The 22,942-nt window shown below is 40.2% G+C and overlaps 1 protein-coding gene across 1 annotated transcript; it reads right to left on the bottom strand.

Moving 5' to 3' along the window:
- Positions 1–978: 978 nt before the first annotated feature.
- dlgap2b (discs, large (Drosophila) homolog-associated protein 2b) lies at positions 979–20,204 on the bottom strand. The gene is made up of 5 exons (XM_070925341.1): positions 19,119–20,204; positions 10,295–10,512; positions 7,085–7,238; positions 5,440–5,659; positions 979–1,793 (listed from the first exon to the last, which is right to left on the bottom strand). The coding sequence occupies exons 1-5, from the start codon at positions 20,202–20,204 to the stop codon at positions 979–981; spliced, it is 2,493 nt and encodes an 830-aa protein (XP_070781442.1).
- Between the last annotated feature and the right edge of the window lie 2,738 nt (positions 20,205–22,942).

The following is a 22,942-nucleotide window of genomic DNA, read 5'->3' as shown; positions in this document are numbered from 1 at the left end:
CACTGTGAATCCCCCTCACTGTTTTCCTCTCCACATGCTGTTAGACTTAGAAGTCAGTCACAAATGATTCATCGTAAACAATTTTAGCCAGGGACTAAGTCCACAAAGCCTTGAGACAGTGTCATCCATACAGTATTCCAGAGGATTAGGCTTTTACAAATTCTATAGGGTTTATTATAAGTTTTCGTCAGCATTATCTACTGTTTATTAACTTACTACAGTTACTACTTTATGCTGTGTGGTTCACCAGTTCGCCATTGAGAAAAACTTTTGTAAGTTGGAGATTTTCAAAATGCCCATTTCAACTGGAACTGGCTACAAAATGGATGAAGGCCATGGCAAAGGAATGCTTTGATTAGAATAACTAAAAAGTAAATTATATATCAATATATATATATAATAATGAATTCATCTTTGATGCATTCTTTAAAAAACTAGGGTTTATAAAGTTATTCACAGTATTTTTTCAGTATACTCAGGTGCTTAAGAGAATGTTTCTACATGAAGAGAAACTGGAATGAACATGAGCTATTCAGATTCATTTGCAGAAGCAGACCAACTTATGCTTCACCTCACAATGGCTGATTTATTGAGTTTTATCATTAAATGACCCTCAGATTTCTGATCATGTTTACTTGAATTGACTTTTTCTTCTGAAGGTTGGGTATTTAAGACCGCGGAGGGAAGATGATGCTGCACTTGTTGGCACTTGAGGATCTGAACATCAGCCGCATTCTCTCTCACATTCTTGTCACCTCATTCAGGTGTAAAACAAAACCATTCTCTTTTATTTCATGGCTAAGCAAGACACTTAAAAGATTGCTTGAACAACATTGTAACCTGTTCAAGAGATGACAGACTCTGTGTCTGCATAGAGTAAAGGGACATCTAACAACAGCACTGCCTTTCTTGGTAAATGTCAGGCTTTTATCCCTGGCTTCCTCATCTCATTTTACAGTATGCGCAGAATGGGAATGATTAGAATGACATAGACAGATATGACATGGGCCCACTGGTGTACTTCCTGCTCCACAGTTCTAGACTGGCGCTTCTGTGACCACCCGTGTGGCCACCTGTGTCTGGCTGCTTATGGCCCTTTTGCTTTTTGTTGATCTCCCATGGGAAGTCCTCTATTGGTAGTGGGCTGGCAGGGCTGCCTGACCCCTCTGGTGTGCTCTCAGGGGTTCCCTCTATAATTTCAATTCGTGGTGGGTCCATCAAATCCATAATGCTGAAGGGTGCTGGCTCTGGTTGGCACATCACTGACTTGTCCTCTGTATTCTGTCGAACGGACCAACTTGAGCCTGCTTGAATTCCTATGGACACTCTGTCATCTGTTTGTGTGGTGCTGTCGCTGCAAGGCTCCCGGCACAAAGTCCACATGTTGTAGCACTGAGTAAAGTTGAAGAAGTTGCTGTTGAAAGTCTTCAATTCCCCACAGACATCTCTACGCAGCTCCGCCAGCTCATAGCGCATTGCTGAGATTTCATCCTTCCACTGCATGTTGAAGGCAGCAACCATGTTAGCTGACTCTTTAAAGGCCTGAATGGCCTGAGGGACTGGCGGCTCAGAGGTGGCTATGGGTGAGGCAGAGGGGACCCTGTATGAAGGTGGGGATGCCGGTGGGACAGAGATGGCTGTTACGGTGGAGCTAGTACTGTGGTGACTGCGAGCAGCAGCAGTCTCTCTCTCCAGCCTCTCCAGCTCCGCATAGGCAGAGGAGCTAGCACCGTCATCATCCTCTATCATGTCGTCATTTAGTAAAGAGGTCCCATCCACAACATCATATCCCTCTGTAAGAAAGATTTGAATATGCAAACAGAAGGACATTCAAAGTGAAAGGAACAGCTGGAGTGTGATTTGATTCGGGTTCTGAACTAGAAAATATATATGACACATATCTATGGAAAACATACAGTATGTGAGTGGCAAGTAATTCCAAAGACATACAAGATCAGACCCAATGATTTCCCATTTGGTTCTAAAGGTTTAAGGTTTAACTCAGGAATGTGCACCCACCATAGACCGGTGTGCTGTTCAAATGCAACTACGTCTGCACCAGAATTGTACAAAACCAAACCAAGAGGTAACTGAGTAGTGTCATAAAATCACAAAATTACAAATGTTAAGAAACCATCTGTCCATTTTTGATCAAAATATATTCGCATATACTTATATAAGTATATTGTTAGTGGAATTCATAATGACATGTTTTTGAAAGTTGCTTATCAGTAAAAGTTTTATACCTTTCTTTTTTTATAAATTTACTTGAACTTTCTGCTGTGTTCAAGCATAACTTTTTTACAAACAATCCAAAATGGCATAGATGGTCACCCCCATGTAATGGAGCTACTTCCTGCCAGAGCCAGTACTGAATATACAGCATCTTTTTTGAATTGGGTTCTTGAGTGCCTTAACTTAACTAATACAATAATGATTGTCATTAAACTCACGTACTGTAGGCTTTTCATAATGTTTTTACACTGCCTTCTCAGTCATTTCAAGGCTTCTTTCCATCTTTTCACTGCACAGCACAGCAAAGAGTGGAATTAAACATGAAATACATCAATCATTATCAAATCATGAATCCATTTTCTGAGAACCCTTTCTCAAAACATATCAAAATGTTTCTCAGTGACTTGAAATTTGTGCCATTTTGTGCAAAAGAAAAGATGTAAAGGGAGTAGGAGAATCACAACTCACTGGGCCAAGAAGCAGATATGAACCCTATTGAACATATCAGGTCCAAGGTGGCTGATTAGACCATGTGGAGTAAGTAACCCGGTGAAGGGAGGGGTCACTCCCCCCTTCAGGGCTGCACCAGGGAGAGACTGCAATCCCACAGTCAAAGACAGCTGACAGACTCAATGCCAAGGGTTAGACTTTGCCACACGTGGCCTTTTTTAAAAGAAGTCAGATTTTCATGGAAAGAAAAAATAAAGTTTACACATGTACAGCAGACAGATGCTGCTCTCACAAATGATTGGAGACGGTGGCAATGCGATAACATTCAGTGCTATTTTATGGTTACGAGATGAAAACATTCCGAAAAGTTTGGGAAGTACATCTCTCATACATTTACACTTGCAATGTGGTCTAAGCACACTTAAAATAGAGACATGGTAAACAACTCACAAAAGCCAGCATTCATCACTGTTATCAATTTTCAGAGGGATCACGGTTTTAAGAAGAAATTAAAGTGTCTGAGGTTTTGTGAGTTGTTTGGAACCGTGTTTGCTACTTAGGATAACATAATGAGATATTTCTACCAAATAACCCTATACCACCCTATATAACTCTAGGTATCTATTATTTCTACTGAGAAGGCAGTGCAAAAACACACATATACATAGATATATGTATGCGTGTCAACATTAAAATACCTGCAACAATCATCACTGATGCCTCCAGTTGTTCTTTCCCCCTGGTTATCCTTCAAGAGATGGATGGTCAAATGGAGAGGGGTTTGCTGCTCGTCTGGCCTATGAAGCATCATGGGATCCCTTCCCCACTCAGGGGCCCACTAGTCTCACACAGGGTTTGCTTCATAAGCCTCTTACAATTCAATCATAAACTAGTACTGAATACTAACATAAAAACATGATTCCAGGAATCAATGTTTTTCTTAGCCAAGTTAGCCTGGATAAGTTACATTATTTAATGTTAAGGCCACTATTCCCTCATAACAGTGAAAAGAGTACACCAAAAGAGAAATATTATTTACAGTATAGCTTAACTGGGAGGTGACAGTACTGTACATAACTAATCACCATTCAGGGAACCCTTCCTCTGGGTTGCTATAACCTTATCTGACATTATTATTGATGCATCATGCCAGTCTTCAAAATACAACTTCACATCATATTGTACAGTCAACTGCTTGTTTTAGTCCATATAGAGCTGACAGATTTAGAGAAGAGAGCTAAATGAATAGAGTTCAGCAAATAAGACAGTGGGATTGGAGAACACTCTTTTATCCTCAGTACTTCTGTCACAGCGAAGAAATCGTGGATGGAAACCCAATTGAAGATGAAAGGATTCCAAAAACAAAAGTCCAGATTGCACAAGAAAACAAAGCTCACAAAATGAGTAAAAGTGCAAATGTCTCCAGTATTAAATTGACAGAAAAGTGTACAAAAACAATAAAAATCCAGGTCATAATATTTAAAAATGCACGTCATTAAAGAAAAATGTTTCAATAGGGTTCATAGCTTTACTCTTGCAGGTAAACACCAAAGGGAGGAAGTTACTGCAAAGACTCTGCTTGCACAAAGAACTTGAAATGCTAACTTTAGGGATATATATTGCTCGCACTGTGTTGCACAAAATCACGAAATCCTTGTATGTTGTATTAAAAAAGCAGCATGTAGTATAAATAGATATACGAGAGTCCATAAACAAAATGTGCTGTTTTCAGAAAATCTCCACTGTCGTATAGTAATTGTAGCTAACAATGAAATATGACCATTAAAATTAAGTTGGAGTTGAAGATGACTGTTTTAAAAAAACTTAAAGAAGTCCTGTAATAAACTTTACATGCCATTCATTAGTTATTTTGACTGAGACCGCTGCTCAAAAGGTTGAGTTTCATGCAACACAATACAACAATACTACAAATAATTGAAGGTTTCACTTCTCAAACCCGATAAGTATATCATCAGTGGACAGTTCCTTTGTGCAACCAGCACGTGTGTGTGTGTGTGTGTGTGGGTGTGTGTGTGTGTGTTTTTGTACGTGGTCTATTCCCTAGAGGTTGTTGACTTACCTTAAATTGGTTACAAGATTGTGTTTTTTAATCTTATTCAATTACAAGGTCGGTTACAAAGCATATGCTAATCTGTTGGTGCAACAGAGCAGGGGGAGGACAGGCGGAAGGCTTGTCCAGGGTATCCTCTCAACACAAATATGTCAACAACCTACCGCTCCCCTACCCCTGGCCCGTTTTTTGGTCTTCACCCCTCCCTAAGTAACTCACACGCTTCGTACAACACATATATAACACCACAGTTGAACATGCTTAGGGTAGGGCCTGTTCCTCTTAGGCATGCCATGTAATGTGGCTGTGCTGTGTTGTGATATTGTGTACCGTGAGCGTGTGTTGCCATCTGAGTGTAAATGTGACCCTCCCGCCCTTATCCTAGTCTACAGCTTGGCAACACCACAATTGACCAACTAGAAGCTTGGCTAATGATGCATGAATCGTGCAAAGTAACACACAAGCAAATCCATCTAAACAATCGGGGGTATGCAGAGGCAAAAACAAACACACGCACACCATAGCTTCCAAAGAAAATAACTGGAATCATTCAGCCCGGCATCTCTGAAGCTCAAGGGTTCCCCACTGTACATATGTAGGTATGCCAAGTTTGTGCGCATGTGTAGGATGTATGAGAATATGTAGTCTAAGCCCTCTCTCATTTAGGGGGGGAATTGTTTTACCTGTTGTGGATCTGAGAGTTGAAGTGACAGTGGAGGATGTCATTGAAGGCAAGCAGTCGTCATCTTGGGAATAACCAGCCTGAATAGCACGGAGGTAACTGTGGCTTCGAGTGCGGAACGAACCAGGCAGGTCCAAGGCTTCCATGGCCTGGGATTCTACTTCACTAAAAACGGACTCGCAAACTGACTCAAACTGGCCATTGATCTCAGTCTCACTCACCTGAGAGACAAAAACAGGAATAGCAGTCCTTAATTTTTCCTCTTCCTTTCTCTTTCTCACTTTGATTCTTCCCCTTTGCACAGCAAATATGAAGGAGTGTTAGCATAAGGAAATGCCACTGTCAATTCCGACCTTAAACTGAATAAATGTCAAGATCAAATGAAAAAAAGGCAGATGACAACAGAAAACAATCAGAAAACAATCAGAAAAACATTCAGTTTGTGTTAAAAAGCATCCCATCACCACATAACCCCAAAACAAAGATATGTACTGTATACTGTATGTTACTACATGAAAAATAGGAAAACACACTGCAGTCTCACTTCTTTAACTTGTAGCTCTAGCAAGTCTCTTATAAACATTCTAAATTCTTCTAGCTGACACGAGATTAATTCATTTGATGTCAAGACCATGCAACAAAATCATGTCAAAAAGGAGCTATCTATCCAATTCTGTTCTATCCTGTCATGTCCCCTCCTGTCCTCTGCCTACATAATCTTGCCTTTTTCTTATTACTTGTACAGTGTTTAACGTACTAAATTATATTACAGAAGAGAGCTGGGTTTCACTGTTATTTAAGACCTTTCTCTATTATTATTAAACTGTGTGTTAGCACCCACAGGAGTAAGCCGATTGTACAACCCTTCTTTTGGAAAAAATCTCTTCTCCTCTTGTTACTCCTTCTCCATATGGAGGCTTTCTTGCTGTGTCACAAATCTTCTTAGCAACCACGTCTTGTGCCACCATGGAGGTCCAAAACAGACTTGAACAATTGATCCAACTGTATAGATTCATAGCAGGGTATGAAAAAGGGAGAAACCTGAAAAGGTTGGTGTGTGATGTTAGGTTAGACATTAAGTTGCTGTGTTTCTAGCCCTAGTCTCTACTTCTTAAAAGTAGTTGTAGTTTGAGAAAAATAAGCTCAGTTAGTCAAAACAAACTGCAGCTTTTGGCATCGTAGCTAGCTAATTGGCCGGCATGCCACAACAACAGGAGAGTGATGAGTCGTTTATGAAGTGGCCTGTTCCAGACATCCTTGGGCCAAGGCAGGATACAGCACTCTGATGTGAAACTGCTATCTTAGTTAATTATGTACAATTTCACATTTCTTTATAGTACGAAACACAAAACAAACTGTAAACAAAATACGACTGTATCTGTAGCTGATTCAAAGGTATGCTATCGGTTAGAGTATCAATTCATTCCTTGTCCAAAACCGCACAAATTAGCTCAAATTAGTTATGCCTAATGACTCCAAGGCTATGTCTACTAAACAATCAGCTGTGGACCTCCAATATGGACACCTGTGGATGTTTTATGCATCTGTAATGTCCTCTACACAAAGCTACTGCATACAAAACAACATAATATAAGCTCTTCATGTCTTCAGGTGTTGCCTCTGTGCCATGCATGTGTGAGACTCACCTGGCTGACGCAGCTAGCCTGACTGAGGGTGCTGACGGCGCGCATGTAGCTCTGGTTGCGAGAGCGGAAAGGCGGGGGATGAAAGGTGGCAGGGTCCAGCGTGACACTAGGGTGGGGCCGCATATCTCTTGTGGTTTGCAAGTGGTAGCCCTGGCTGAACAAGGACAGGGGGTAGGGATAGATACGATTGCACAGTTCAAAAGCCACACATGGAACATCACTGGATGATAACAAATCTACTGTCTACCATCTATAGCCATGGTGTGTCCTCTTCTGTCTGTCCCAAATGAATATCAGCCACTTGAATGACTCATCTCCTCACAACAGTATCTGAACTGCTGGGATCAACATTGAGCTGTTTTTAATGACTAGGCTACCTATCAGTATCCTATGAGAAAACAGTAAGTCTTCCATCCCACAACTATAGAGAGCATGTGTACGGCTTGTCTCTGGTTCTTATTAGAGAAACAATGAGAGCTAGGAGCTGCAATAATAAGAGATTATTATATTCTCCACCAGAGGCTAAAAAAACAAGAGGGCTGATTTGTTTGTGGACAAAAGCCGAAGTGATCAGAACCCCGCTGAGATGATGGTAACAAAAATAGCACTGAGTGGCAGTAGGGATGACGGATGCGTGACGTCCGCCAAGGTTCACAGAATTTGGCTATATCTGAAAGCCACACTGCCTGAAAACAGTGGCAGAGAGCAATGAGCTGAGGTAAAACAAGCTGAGCAACAATAAGCTTAGTAGGGAGGTGAAGCAATAGCATCCTGATTTACAAATACACTTAATGGAATATTAGGTAGTTTGTGCTAGATTACTAGGCAACAGATACATGTCACCACAGAGAGATGATTAGGAAGTGATTAAAGAGTAACTTAACACTCCCTGGAAATCTTGTCTTTGCTGACCTCCAGTGGTTTATCTTTTCACCTTGCTGCAGTGAAGTACAAGTGGACTGCACAAACTGGTGACATTACTGTTGTGTGTGTGGTTACAAGTTCAACAGGGCACATAAGGCGAAACAGACTTGTAATTGTGAGCCAGAGAGGGCAGTCTAATGTTAAGTTACTCTTTAAATAAAGGTAGTGCACAAGAAGTCAAATTTGTTTTTGAAAAACAGGATCTATTGATCTACAATGTAGTGGCCACCTATTTAAGGCTTCTGATAACTGATCTCTATTGTTTCACACTCTACATGACCAGTGCAGAGACTTTTGCAACACATTATTTTTACATTTACACCGATTATTATTATTGATAAATACTGTCCACCTCATTTATATCACAGTGTAGAGTAAATAGCAGCACGACAAACTACAGCCTCCAAATGACCGTAAAGTTGTATCAACACCTTAAACTGTTTCAACAAAAACTGAGCTATGTAACCCTCGAAAAAGTAGGATTTATTGCAAAGTTATTGTATTAAATTGCATTAGTTTCAGCTAGATGTACCTTAAGTTACTCATCATACAGTATATGGTCCCTTAACACAATAGTCAGTAACTTTAACATGTGCCCTTCGTGTGTCAATGATTCCCCCATCCTGTAAGCCCAGGCACATTTAAGCCTTCTCTCTTGAGTCTGACATTGTGTAAATATGACAGTTTTACTACAGACTTGTCAACAACTGTGATAAGATGAGGCACATTGCCTGTGTAAGATGTTGGGCAAATATTGGAACTAGCAGACGACAAAGGTCACAACACAAAACCCATTTGGTACTGCAACGTTCAGCAGAGCACTACTTTACCTGATTTCATGAAACAGTTGTGGATTAAATACTTAGCCAACAATGCTCAAGAGCAAGTTAATAATGGTGTTATAAAACAAGCCAACAAGTAAATACATCCCAGCTCCAAATAGCAGCTTAAAATGCATAAAATGATGTAAGAAACAATACCAAAAAACTCCTCCTCTCATTTTGTTGCCAAGCAACTTCACTTGGAATCACCAAATAATGTAAACCTCTTCAAATCTCTCAGGGATAACTGAGCAAAAAGCAGCGTCTGCAAACAGTTTTACTTGGACAGCATGTAGACTAAGCAGTGAGTCAGTGTTAGATGGTTCATATCTATAGAAACAAAAAGGCTGAGGCTGTGTTAAAACATTTATTGAATGCAAGGTTTAGAATTTATACTAACCCACTTGAATGCTCTCCCTTAAAACACTGAATGTTTTTTACTAGATTTTTTGTTTCAGAGACACAGCAGCATTGAGTTGGCAGTTCAGTGCAAGTTGGTTCCTGCTCGGTCATTCCCCAAAAGGTATTACTTATTTCTTAAAATACTACAGCTATAAATGGTAAATGGTAAATGATCTCACTTATATAGCGCCTTTCAACCTTCACAGTTCCCAAAGCGCTTTACAGCTAAGTCTCATTCACCCATTCACTCACACATTCACACACCGATGGCGACCGAGCTGCCATGCAGCTTAGGGTTCAGTGTCTTGCTCAAGGAGACATGGCAGGGGCAGCCGGGGATTGAACCCCCAACCCGCTCTAACCAGCTTTACCTCCCGTGCGACAGTGTTAACCACTGCGCCACCATGCCGCCCGTCACTATAGAAATGTGTGGAGTAGTTTGCATACAATGCTGAAAGACAGGTCTTATTGCAGTACTGACATGCATCGTTGCTCACTGTAAGTCAGGGTGCTGATCAAAGAAATATTGATGTAGCATTGGTGATGCCACAAGTCTCCCACTGTATTGAATCTTTAAAAAGCCAGCACCTGCGCCAATGCCCTGCATGACAGCTCTGCTACGCAGCACAGTGAAGCTAAACCTTAACCATTTGTACTGATCTCATAGTATAGTCTATGTACCATTTACCACTATCTTTGTCATTTTCTGGAGCCAACTGTCCAATTACTGCCTCTTCAGGGTAGAGGACACACACACATCTAAGCCTTTGCATGTAATGATTCAAGAAAAAAGCAGTTCATTTTGTTGACCCTAAAGCAACCACCAATTCCTGAGCTATTCCTATTGATGATAATCTATTTTAAAGAATGTCAGTTTCATGAGGTAAAATTCTAAAATGTTAGTGTGAGATGCAATGCATCGGTTTGCATCATTTTGCCTTATTTTCAGCACACCCTCTGAGCATCCATTCGTCTTTAAATGGTTTCATGAAAAGATCTGGAATACAATGAAATCAACACATAGCTTTGGTATGGACATATTGGGCTCAGCGGCCAGGCCTACCTTTGGGAGTCTATATGGGGTCTCTGCATGGCTGATTTGAGGACGAGAGCATCGGGACGAATGGCCTTCTGTGGGGAGGTCTTAGGGCTGGCGTCAGAGTCACCACTTTCATCATCCACCTCTCCCATAGCTTTGACATAGCTGCTGCTGCGCATCCGTCGACACGGTATCTCGTCATCCTTCTCGCCTGGGTATCCACTCCACTCATCCTGGGGCACCTGTGGGAGATAACACACCTGTATTGAATACTGCACACACATTCATAACCATAAGGTGATATTACTTGTTTACTTGAGGTGGAGTACAGCTGTTGTCCTGCTCTGAGACAAAATATTAGACTAGTACCGTGAACTACAGCAGAGGTATTATTTGCAAGTACAGTGGGGCCCAATTAGCCAAACGCGTGTGAGAACTGTATCAGACAAGTAGTCGGATGAGCTTTGGCTGGATTTTCCTTAAACAGAAAATTAAGCTGATTCACATCCCTGGTTTTAAGCTCCGCCTCTATTTCATTCCCCTCTGAGCTCTCAAATTAAAGCTGAATGCTTAACCTTACTCCACCCATGAGAATCAGTTCCAGTGGGTTTGTCTAAGCTAAGTTCCTATCTGCAACCCTCCGGCCCTTTTGAATCATTCTTTTGAAAAACTTTAACTACTGGGGTGAAATGGCTTAAACCATCTCAAACACCAGCTATGGAACTTGACAACTAAAAGAGTCACAACTCGTGCGCACGTAAAGCATTATAAAGTGACATGTTACTGTGTCTTACCTGGTACTTTAGCTGGCCATGCTTTGTTTAGAGCTAACATTATAACCAGTTAACTGGAGTTCATCCAACTTCTTATCAAATACAGTGTTGACACTTATTTGGCTTACAATCAGCAAGAAAAAGATTCAAGTTCCTCAAGAAAATAGAGGATTGCTTGCTTTCCAGAAAGTGTTATCCACATGAGAAACACCCTATTGAGGTCCTACTTTAAATCATACTAATTTAACAGTTTAAAGTTTTAAATTCTACAATTGTCATCAAGAAGCTTAATGTCATTACTGAAAATTAAACTGTAGTGTGTTTCACTGCTGTAAAAAGCAATATACATTTTATACTTTTTGAAAATGAAAGATATATATATTTTTTAGTTTCTCTTAGTTTTATCGAAAATGTCCTGATATTTGGCAAGAATAATGAAACACACAGATTTGGGAATAATTATGTATGTTTATACTGTATGAGCTCTGTCCATGGTTCTGAAACGTTCAAACACATTCTCTGTTTCTGTCCATGGTTCTGAAACATTCAGACACAGTCTCTCTTTATACCGTGTCTGAAATCATCACCTGTTTGCTACATTGTACATTTGCAATAAGTGCCCAAATTCTGAATGTCCAATGTGTAAAATATATGCAGTCTGTTTATAACCAAAAAGAAATCCCACAATGTAGAAAGCATTTTCTGCCTGTCGTAAAGGCACATGTTGAAGCAGTAACATGTGGGAAACACTTTGTGGAAATCAAGCAAACCTCTATTTTGTTGAGGAATTTGAATTTATTTCTTGTTGATTGTAAGCCAAATAAGTGTGAACATTGTATTAGATAAGAAGTTGGATGAACTCCAGCTGACTGGTTACAATGCTAGCTCAAGGACCAGTTAAGATAGCCGACAGAGACATCTGTCAATGTTTTACAGTAATAATATCTTTCACAAATCAACACCTTATATTTCACCAAATATTTCAATCACATGCATATAATGCAAAAAGAAAGCTTATGTCGAGCAGCTTCAAAATCCATGAGATGATGGAGATGATATGATAACATGACATGACAGGTGAAGCGTTTTTAGACTTCATGGCCTAAAAACTATCTATATGTTGTTTTTTGTAACTTCAGTTGACTTTGGCATCGTGGCACAATTAAATAAACTTGGGAATGAGTTGTGTCTTCGGCTCTTTAGCTGAATGGTGGTCTTTCCTCTGACTTCAAAGACCACAATTTTCTTTTCACAACCATATATCTGTATGATTATCTTAAACTGTACTTCTGAAATACACCAGCGACAGGCAATTAATCACATAATACATTAATTACACTATATGTTTCAATACAACAATCAAGATGCAAGATAAATCAGAACATCTAAGTAACTGAAATATATTTTTTGCAAAGCAGGAATTGAACCTATAGTATTTTTATTCCCTTGCATAGAATCTCAGCTTTTATAACACACACATAGTAACATTGCAGTAACACATGCACCATCATTTAAATACTAAACGGATATTTACTGAGGAAAGTGCAAGAAGGCAGAACCGCAAATTTGTGCAGCAAATGAAGGATTCTTCGATTTTAAACACAACAATTGTTTGACCTTTTTTCCCAAATATGATCTAAGTTGACTTTTTGAGGTCATGGAGTGAAAGTTAAAAGCAGAATTATGCACATGTGGCTTCCCTTTATTGAAAGTAGTAAATTAAAAGCCTCTTCAGGAGGAAATAGAGTAAAATAATCACTGGTAGATATTTAAGTTACAACGTGTCATCTTCAGGGGACAGTGGTTCAAGCTAGCCCCAGTTCATTAAAGCTCCTTCATTTGCTGTTCTGAACACATTTTGTCATCTAGGTCTTTCTCTGTAAAACACTCTCCTGCGCTAAGAGCAGTAGGTTGTACACTTCCGAAAGCAGCGAAAGCGGTTTGTCTGGAATAAACACAAAAACTGGCTGGAAGTGTGTGGGGGAGTGCAAGTGAAGGCTCTGTCCCATCTGTATTCTTTTGACTAGTGGGTGGTAATAACAAGGAGCGCTGCATCCTGTGAGGGAATTGGTCATGCACTGTGGATTTAATATACACAGAGAAATACATTGATAGTGCTGTGGGTTATAAGCAGGACCTTAGCAGCAAGGCTTATGTTGTATGTACTGTATGTAGTAAATATGTGTTTGCTGTGTTTGGATGGGTTTCCCCCAGATGTTCAGGTTTCTTTGCACACTCCAAACTTCTTGGTAATTGTCAAAGTAGAGCGCTGGATCAAATTAACACCAATACGTATAAAGGTTAGTTTGAGGTAACTGTCAGTAAGAGCTGTCATAGAACATTTATTAGATTCTAATCAATATCTAGTTTTCCAGTTCTACAAATTGTGGTAAGTCAGCAGTAAGTCAGCATTACTGTATAATAGTAATAATATCCACAATCTACCCTTCCATTCATTAATTTTAAGAGTCCATGTTATGTTATTTGGAAGAAAATTAATCTGAAGCACTGGGTGAGATTCATCAGCACATTTCTAGAGGGAGCTCAAATACTACTTTACATCTGCAGGATCATCAAACCAGTTGAATGGGATGGGTAAAACAACCTTTGAGAATAGCACTCATACTGCAAATGAAAACATGGGCATACTTAATTCAAGGATTTGTTGAAAAAGATTAATAGAAGTTGCCTCACACTCTGCCAATCATACCCATGAGGCTAGGGCTGTAACTTTTAAATCAGCACACTGTCATTAATGACACAGTGCCAAAGCTAATACAAAAAAAACATATGAGCTCTTCATTAGCTTTGACTGACAGCCAAAGGAGCACAGCATATGTTTCTGACATACTGTACCTTAAAATCCATTTCTAAGATTGAAATAAAAACTACAGAAATCATCAACATTCAAATACATATAACATGACGTCATGTAGCATGAATAGCTTTTTGTGTTTATAGTCTAATAATGGTAAACAGTGACTGTTCCTAACATTACAGCATCAGGATTAACATTACAGCGTTAGGATTAACATAGTGATTAAGAGATTGTGTACTAATTACTGTGCACTTTGCAGTGTTCTGCTACAAGCATTTACATATAACCAAGTGCTCATGTACTGAAAACCAGTCGCTTTTAATTAGATTTTGATGTGATAGAAATCAAGGTAGGAAACCTCCAATTTAACTCTTAAAAAGAAATTACCCTCAATAGTTTTGATTGTCATATTGAATATACTATTTATATTTTAGCTCACCTGATTTTACTGAGACTGAACTGTGATCAATATTCACAGGTCAAATTAATCACAGGATCTAAATCAATGGCCGTCACGAACACAATGAGGTTTTGTGTTCCTGAAGATGGTGATTTACGATGGCGATGTGTCACACACTACATGCTCTTGCACGATATTGATCATGCATTTACAACACTGTCAGTGTGTGGTGCTGCTGTAGCAGTTGTCCCAGCGCACAGGGCAGATTTAGCTCTTAAAACAACAGTCCCAGATGCAGGGCTGTCCCTAATGATCTGCCTTTACCCGATCATATAGCTGTTTCTCTGCCACAGTCGCTGAACTGCTGGCTGATATCCCCTTTTTTTTTTTACGCCTAGAAGGACATTAATGCTGTCTCTATCACTTCAGTTCTCACTATCTGTTCTTGTTGGCCACCTGTCCCCCTCTCAGTCTATCCTTTAACACCCAATATCCTCTCTGACTTGACGGCCCGCTTCAGCAGGGCAGACAGGTGAAGGACTAGACAGCATAAGGCACTTGCATGAAAATGATGATCATGAAAATTTAGAGATGCTAATAATAGCACCCATTGCTTTTCACCATCATTAATCTAGTAGATTTTACTCAGATTTCTTCCCCAAATGTGTTTGTAGTCAAGATGAAAAAGGCTCTGAAGCATTTAGACCATATGCTACTAGAGCTCTCCTTTTGAATCCAAAACAAATGGACTTCTTTTGGGCAGCAATGCCTCACTGAACACCACATTTCAGTGTGCAATAGCAGAGTAGGAAAGTGAATGATTAGCATTCACTTTGCTAATGTTGTGATATTTGGCATCATAGTTGTGTGTCATCATCTTGAAAGAGAAGTTAACCCTGCTTAACTTGGGGAGGTAACATGAAAATTAGCTGGCCTGCTTCTGTCTTTCTTCAAAGACCTATCAGTAAAATTATCACGCTCTCTAATCTGCTATGCATACATTTATCCTCTCCCACATGAGTGGAATAAAATGCAGCAATTGTCTGGAAACTAAATCAGGCTTAAAGACAGCAATAAAGTAAAAGAATCATTTTCCTCCTAATGCACAACCATTGATCGTCTGGGGCTGTGGTTAACAAGGCAGCCATCGCTCACGGAAGCATCGCGCTAACTCATTAGCGTTACCTTATTTCTGTGCTCATTTGATGCTACACCTGAAAGAACAAGTTCAGCTGTGCCTCTGAGGCAGCTAGACAGGCAAGCTGCTTCACACCATCATTAGTTACTACTAAACACTGAGAATACTTTGTATAAAAATAAAAGCAAGGATAAAGCATCTTCTCCCTACAGAGGGTGATTTCGTCAGACCATGTAGCAGACATTAATGTGTCTAGCACAGAAAACAGAACTGGCAGAACAATTTGTAGTTCGTAAGTGAGTCTTGTAATTTCTTCCCACAGTATGCTGGTTAGTTGTTTTAAGGTATATGATTTGTGACACTAAATGCAGTCTACTGAACTCTGAAGTAAGGGTTTGACAGCCTAGTCACCTATTTGTTGTAGCTGCAGTAAGTAAGTGCAGGATGTTTAACCCCCTTTGACAGGAGTGCAGACTATTACCCAAATCTATCTCCATAATCTTACCTGGAGCATGCACTTAAAGGTAAATGCCCTGTAGCTTTATTTGGGCATACAGTGCCACACTCTGTAAAAGCAGGGTGCCCCAAGAGACATACTTTGTTGCAATGGCCGCTGTATGTCACAGGGAGGACACCAGCTCGACCTTTAGGGATGTTACAGGAGATAATCTAATAGAGACATCAAGAAGAGACAGAGTTCCTCCCCAGATAATCTTTTCAAATTCCCTGCCATCGGCTGAGAGATTTCATTATTACACTAAAAAGTAAGCAGTGCACTGGCTACACTTCAGACAAGGAAGGGCAAGAACATATGATTGATTGAAGCTAGATGATTTATAGAGTACTTCAGAAACCTTGCACAGTTTGCCTTTACCGCACACTCAGTACTGTTTCTCACCTTCAAAACATGCCTCAAGATCTTGAGACCAGGCCAAACCATTATTTATTTACACTTTGTTTACCCAGCTTAATCCTGTTAAAATGGAAGAGTTTCTCTTACACAGGAGACCTGGCCAAGTTGGCGATTGAAGACATCTCATAATTAGTCTTAGAAATGTTGAATAAAATTTGAAAATAAGTAATACAAATACAAAAAAAAAGAAAGTAGAAAGAAAAATGTTTTCTCAAGTCAGCTTTTTAGACTCAAAGTGATAGCTGGCATGCAAATCATTGCATCATTTATTTAGTCTACATGCGAAATAAATGATCAGTTTTTCAGCACAAAAGGTCAAATAGTAATTTGTAAAATAACTATAGAGCATTGTCAAAATGCACAATATCTCTGCAATGAGCCTCATTTAGTACAATTTCCCCCCGGGGATCAATAAAGTATTTCTGATTCTGATTCTGATTCTGATTTATAGCTGTAAATGATCATTTAATGAAGGGCTTATTCCTCTACCTTTTCCTTGTCTGTCGATTGTCAGTTGACGTGTCGTGATGATCTTTAAGATTTTCACAATAATGTTTAGTAATTTTGTTTCACATAAGTTTCACCCTACAACAGGGGTTGTTAGCTGAGGAGGCTAGCCTGAAGACTTGACAACTGCTGAAACAAGATTATGTCAACAACTTGCCCAACGCAGACCTGTCCAGACCTAAAGGACCCAGACACATCAAACAGATAAAAGCCGATGAGCACACAGAGTGTTGACCACAACGCCTGTGTACAGATCTCCCTTCACTTTCCATTCCACTGAATAAAGCTCTGTGCGGACACGCTCGGTGCAGAATGTGCCCATGCGGCAGCTGCAGGGTCTCTACCCGCTGACACATAAGCTTGTCGAATGCTAGTGAGAGAGCCTCTGTTTATCCATATGTAACAAACAACTGCAGCGTGTGTCTTTGTGTAAGTGTGCACTCCACATAGCATCAAAGAGCATGCACTGGGCAAAGACTCTTCTCCCCCTCCAAGCATGGACAGGAATGTATCTAGAACCTTAGAGAACTATTTGTGGGGTTTTTTGAGTGCAGCAACATTCAAATCCACTGTCATTAGTAAAAGAAAAAAATAGGGCAGACTGTAAACGTTGATTACAGTGCATGCATGTTAATGTTTTCATTTGCCAACAAATGTTTGTATTTTTGGTGATTGCGTGAGGTACAAGCACAATCCTAACAGGGCACAATGTGAAAAAGAGCAGGATGAATGCAATGTTAGTAGAAGGCATACATTCAGGGGGGAGTTGGGGCGAGCTTTAATAATGGCCAATCACTTCAGCTCTTCTCATCCCCATTTACAAGCAGTAGACCATTTCATAATGGGCTGAGAGGGGAGCCCAGGCCAGCTTCTCATAAGAGATAAGTGTTCATGTGAGGGGAGGTGCAGAGAAACATACACCAAGCCCCTTAAATATGTTATTAAGGCCTGATGACGCCCCCTTTTTTAAGTTTAATTCACATTTCAGAAAGCACTGAAATTCCTGTCACCATGTTTCCATTATTTGTATATCTTAAGTCACCTTCATGTTAAGCTATTTGAAATGGGAATTAAAGCGTACAGTATTCAATGCTCCACTCACTGTAAGTCTCTCTGGATGAGAGCATTTGCTAAGTGCTGAATATTAAAAGTGAAGAGAAATTTAATCAAAGATAGCTGAAACCCCAAACACTTGGCTTTTGACTATGATTTTGAAGCCAGTACCTGTGGCTAACTAGTTCAGTCTCTTAATGTGTCAGTGGGATAGCAAAGACAGAGGCCTAAAAAGCTCTGTATAATATCATTTATTTCTATTTTAGTATGCAACCTCCTACATCAGCTCTGGCTAAACGGTATGTATTTTTTGTTAAGATGCCAAACCAGTGTGTTTTCTACATTGCAGTCTAGCTCAAGTAGCCCTTTATTCTCAGTGTCTTCCGCCATGACATTGATTCACTCAATTGATCTCAACATCTTAATAGACAATAGCTCCCTGAGGTGACTACACAAAGGGGAATCCTGGTTAAATATATTGGCTTCTCACACTGGACACTGTAATTGCCCTCAGGAGAGAAACGGAAAGAAAGGTGGAATCTGAAAGGCCTCCCTGGCAGGATTTCTAATCAATACATCAATCACTGCATTTTACTCACAGAGGCCTCTATGGGTGAATGATGAGTGGATATTGATCTCAATTATTGTTTGTTATATTTTCAGATAGCTGATGTTCAGGGTTTCTTTTGCATTTACTGCCCTTTCAAAAACCACAAAAATAAATAAAATCTGAAATATTGTCTGCTTGTTTTTAAAGTGATAGATATTAACTACAATGACAGGAATGCCAGTGAATGGCTTGGAAGAAGGCTATATATTTTAGCTTTTGAACAAACAGCAGCACCATTACTGTATGTTAAGATTGCAATGACAATTAAGTTCATATAGTAACTGTTCCAAAGTCTTAAACGGCCATAAATTACACCACTTACTGTACGAGCACACTTTAGCTCAGTGATGTCCCCATTAATAGTAAATATGATTGACAGGTTGACACCAACAGGTGCTCCCTCTCAAATGAAATAAAGAATAATAACAAACTGTTGTGTTATTACCAAAACTGTTACTTTAACATGAATTATATAGCCAGTGTTTATTTATGGTGACATACCAGCAGTAGCATACACACAGATGCACACATAAACATTTCAGTAGCCCCAAACACTATGACTACCATCCATATACAGTGTAACATATTAAGCTTTTGATATATTAATATTTTGATAAATAGTAAAGTACCACTCACCTGCAGGTAGTGACATGTCCGCGATGAAGGCTTGAGGTCCGTGTGCATCATGGGTTTCTCTAGATTAAGCGATGACTTCCTGTAGGCCTCCTTGGCCTGGCTGACTGTCAGTGTCGACCAGGAGCTCCTTTTCATGAATTTGCCTTCGGGCGCCATGGCCATGCTCTCACAGGCAGAGCACTTGACATCATTGTTACTCTTAGATGTTTTGAGTGACAGGTCTCCAAAGTGGTGGCTGTGCATGGAATCTGGGTAGCAGTGGCTGACATGTTCCCCGTGGTGCCGTGACATGACACTGGGTGTGCGGTAGGTGCTGTCACTATCCAGGTTGTCGTCGGAGCTCCACCAGCCGCCAGAGCGGTGCTTACGTTCTTTGCTCTTGCTCCTCTTGCTACCATGTTTGGTGGAGTGGTGGCCATGATGGTGATAACCTCCTCCTCCTCCACCTCCTACCATATCACCTTTTGTGCCATTCATCTTGGATGATCCCTCCAGGGAGTGGGACTTGGTGAAGAGCTTCTGGACAGAATGAACAAGGTGTCTGATGCGGCCAGGACTTTCGCTGCGTTGCTCAGTGGTGGTGGAGGTGCGCTGGTACTGTAACGTGTGGAAGCCATCGCGGTGCAGTGGCAGTTGTTTCTCAAACTGGTCTAGTAGGTTAGCAGGAAGGCGGTTGCTCTTGGTGCCGGCTAGATGGGAGGAGGCCGCCGCCGCGGCTGCAGCGGCAGCGACAGCTGGGGAGGTGGCAGAGGCTGTGATGGCAGCGCAGTCGTCCCGTGTGGCTGAGTCATAATACTGAGAGCTGTAGTGCATTCTGGGGAAGGTGCTGCTGGAGATGTGGTCAGGTGCAGCAGCTGGGGGCATCATGACAGGGGACATCATCATGCAGTCAGAGTGGATGGAGCTGCGCGGTGAGTAGCGGTGGTGGAAGTCCATGGGGCAGCTCTCTGTGGGGCTGAGCAGGTAGGACGAGTGACGGGAGTCAGAGCCATGGTGAGCGTGGAGGTCATGGACGTGGGGGTCATAGTCCAAGCCGTAGGGTAAAGGGATCTGGTGCTGGGAGCGGCTGCCCGATAAGCCCTTCATGTTCCTGGCTGGAGGGAGGCGTCTGCCTTCATTGAACTTTCGAGACGGGGACCAAGGTGAAAACTTCTGGTCTGTTTCAGAGAAGGGGAAATAAAGAAGAAAATAAAGAAATAAGATAGAGGCAAGTTGGAGAGAGAATTGCTCTGAAAAATCTTGAGGAGTTATTCTGTTTCCAGTCAAAATCCCCTTAAGCTGACATTGCTATTGTGGTTCTCCTTAAAATTACAAGCAAGAACATGACAAATACATACTCCCATAGGACACTCTTCGCATTTATCTGACATTCTCAATGCCAAGAAATCTCTTTACCTCGGAGACACTGACATTTGATGTTCATGCACATGTGAGTGTATGTAAATATTTCATCCTCCCACTTTATGCTGTTTCCAGCACAGCATACACCAAGGGACCTATAATGCAAGTGCACACTCTTGCAAAGGACAGACCTTGTTAAGTGAGATGCTATTACAGTATTGCAGTACACATGGAAGTATAATGATATCGAACTAAGACAGACAATTACAAATTACAAAGCTCTGAAGTTAACTTAAGTTGTTAACCTCTCTATTGAAGTCAGAAATGTGGATTAAACTCCAGTATAAAACAAACATGATAACAATGACTGTACTGGTTTTAATATAGTATGAAGGCACATATATATTTCTTAAGAGATATATTTCTCTTTTAAGTCGGGTTGAAATCCTTTGTCTTCTTCTACAGGCAAAGGGTGCGTACTTGTATTTAATGACACGGCATGTGTCAAATCTCATTTCACCTGAAAAGAAGTAGTTCCACTTTTGCCCTCAAAACAGCTCGGTGGTTTTAAAGCTTCGAAGGGTTGTCATAGATTACTGATTATCTCCTTCAAGATATGATGATTTAAATAATCTATTGGAATATGTTTTGCACACAACGGATTTTATTGTTTTCCGTAAAGGTAGATGTCTGCAGATGAGTTTCATTTCTATATGCATGGGCCCATAAAGAGAATACTATACAGGGGAGAAATACAGAAAGACAACATACTGTAGATATATCAGACACTAATGAGCATGATTGATAAATGGAAATGAATGGGATTAATATGAGTATATTGATAGAGTGCCATAGTTTAAATTTTCGATAACAAATGGGAGTTCACAAAAATAAAAATGATGGAAGATTATCAAAGAGACAGTTGCTAACAATGGCTGGTGTTCAATACAGTATGACTATTTGAAGTGATATGCTCCAAAACACAGTAACACTGATGATAGAGGCTGGACGAAATCTGCTTAACATTCTGTTTCAACCAGGTATTGCCTGTGTCAGAGTACAGAACTAGCAAGGCTGCATCAAAATGCTTATAGCCTTTTTACTTTAATAATCAACTTTTCTGGCAGCAAAACACCAGGAAAATGACAGAACAAAGGAGTCCTACCTGGAGCCTTCGAGCCACTAGCTGTGTTGGACAAATCACTATCATTAGGCTACCTCTTTAAAAAGCGAAACTCCAGTTTGCTTCAATTCATCCAAAATAAAAATATTTTTCATGGGAAGACCAGGTTCCTAACACAGCACACAGCAATATTGTAAGTAGGTAGCTGATTCTCTCAACAAACTGAGCTAACTCCTCTGCAATCTGTGATTAAAAGTATTATTTCTCAAGTCCTGCGGTGGTGAAGCAGTTGTTATTAGCTGTATGCCTAATTATTTTGAGAAGAGCTGTGCACATCACTGGGCGGTGATCACAAAGAGCAACACATTTTGTGCTACTTCAAAGAGACTTTAAGATGGGAGAATTTAGTAGCTTCTATTTGAGGGGTTAAAAGGTTCAGCATAAACTTAAATCCTTTTGCTCTGCCAACCTCTGGAAGGCGCGTAATGGTGACTATTGCAGGCTCACGTGAGTCATACAATGCTGAAACAATATATGCATAGCAAGTTTTAGCAAGTTTATTATATCCAAAATTTACAGAAAAGAATACATGTTAAATGCATACACTTACATCGAATTCCCTTCCATTCTTTCAACTCACCATGATATTATGATAGCATCATTTTTGATTGTGTTGCCTCATAAGGATGAAGCTGCATAGTTCTACTGAATGGGAGTACAATTCTCCAGTTTCTCTGATTAACACTGTGGGCACTATAATCTGTGATAAATGAACAACAGACCTGCACTTCCAGTTACAAAGCTTTCAGGACACAGTGTCTGCCAGCAACACAGGAGTTTTATAATTAGTATTTGAGAGATGCTGTGAGTCAGTAGGATCAGTTCTTTGTTTCTGCTTCAGCTGGTAAGGCCTCATTGGTAATGTTCTGAAACACAGAAACTAGTAATGAATAAGTAAGCTCTATGGAGTGTTCTGTTTGAATACAAGCAAAATCTGTTTTATTGAAGTTAGCACTGCAGGTACTGCATTTATGGCACTAACCACAGAAACCCCCCCTGTTAGATTTATTGACATATTCTTAAATACTGGGAGAAAAGAGGTTTTGACACATTTTTGACAAGCAAGTTTTTTCTAAACTTGATAATATTTTATTGTGTAATCTTATGTTTGACTGTGCTTATTTAAAGCCTAACTTGATGCCACAGTTGCCAGTTTGTCCTGTAATCCCAATTAAGTTCACCCATTATTCCCCAGCCCTGTTTTTTTTTTTTTTGTAAATGTACCATGGTCAAAGGCACTACCAATATTTATGATTATTTTCCATTTTCCTCCCTCTCTGACTGATGCACAGATCTTGAT

The sequence above is a fragment of the Enoplosus armatus genome, chromosome 19 (genome assembly GCF_043641665.1).
Source record: "Enoplosus armatus isolate fEnoArm2 chromosome 19, fEnoArm2.hap1, whole genome shotgun sequence".
NCBI classification, from domain to species: Eukaryota; Metazoa; Chordata; class Actinopteri; order Centrarchiformes; family Enoplosidae; genus Enoplosus; species Enoplosus armatus.
This window is presented reverse-complemented; position numbering and strand designations above follow the sequence as displayed.

Coding starts and splice junctions, on each gene's coding strand:
- dlgap2b (XM_070925341.1), bottom strand. CDS start 20,204: ATGAAGGGCTTATCGGGCAGCCGCTCCCAGCACCAGATCCCTTTACCC. Junction 10,513..19,118: donor GGACATGTCACTACCTGCAG/GTGAGTGGTACT, acceptor TATCTCCCACAG/GTGCCCCAGGATGAGTGGAG. Junction 7,239..10,294: donor CCCCATATAGACTCCCAAAG/GTAGGCCTGGCC, acceptor GTCCTTGTTCAG/CCAGGGCTACCACTTGCAAA.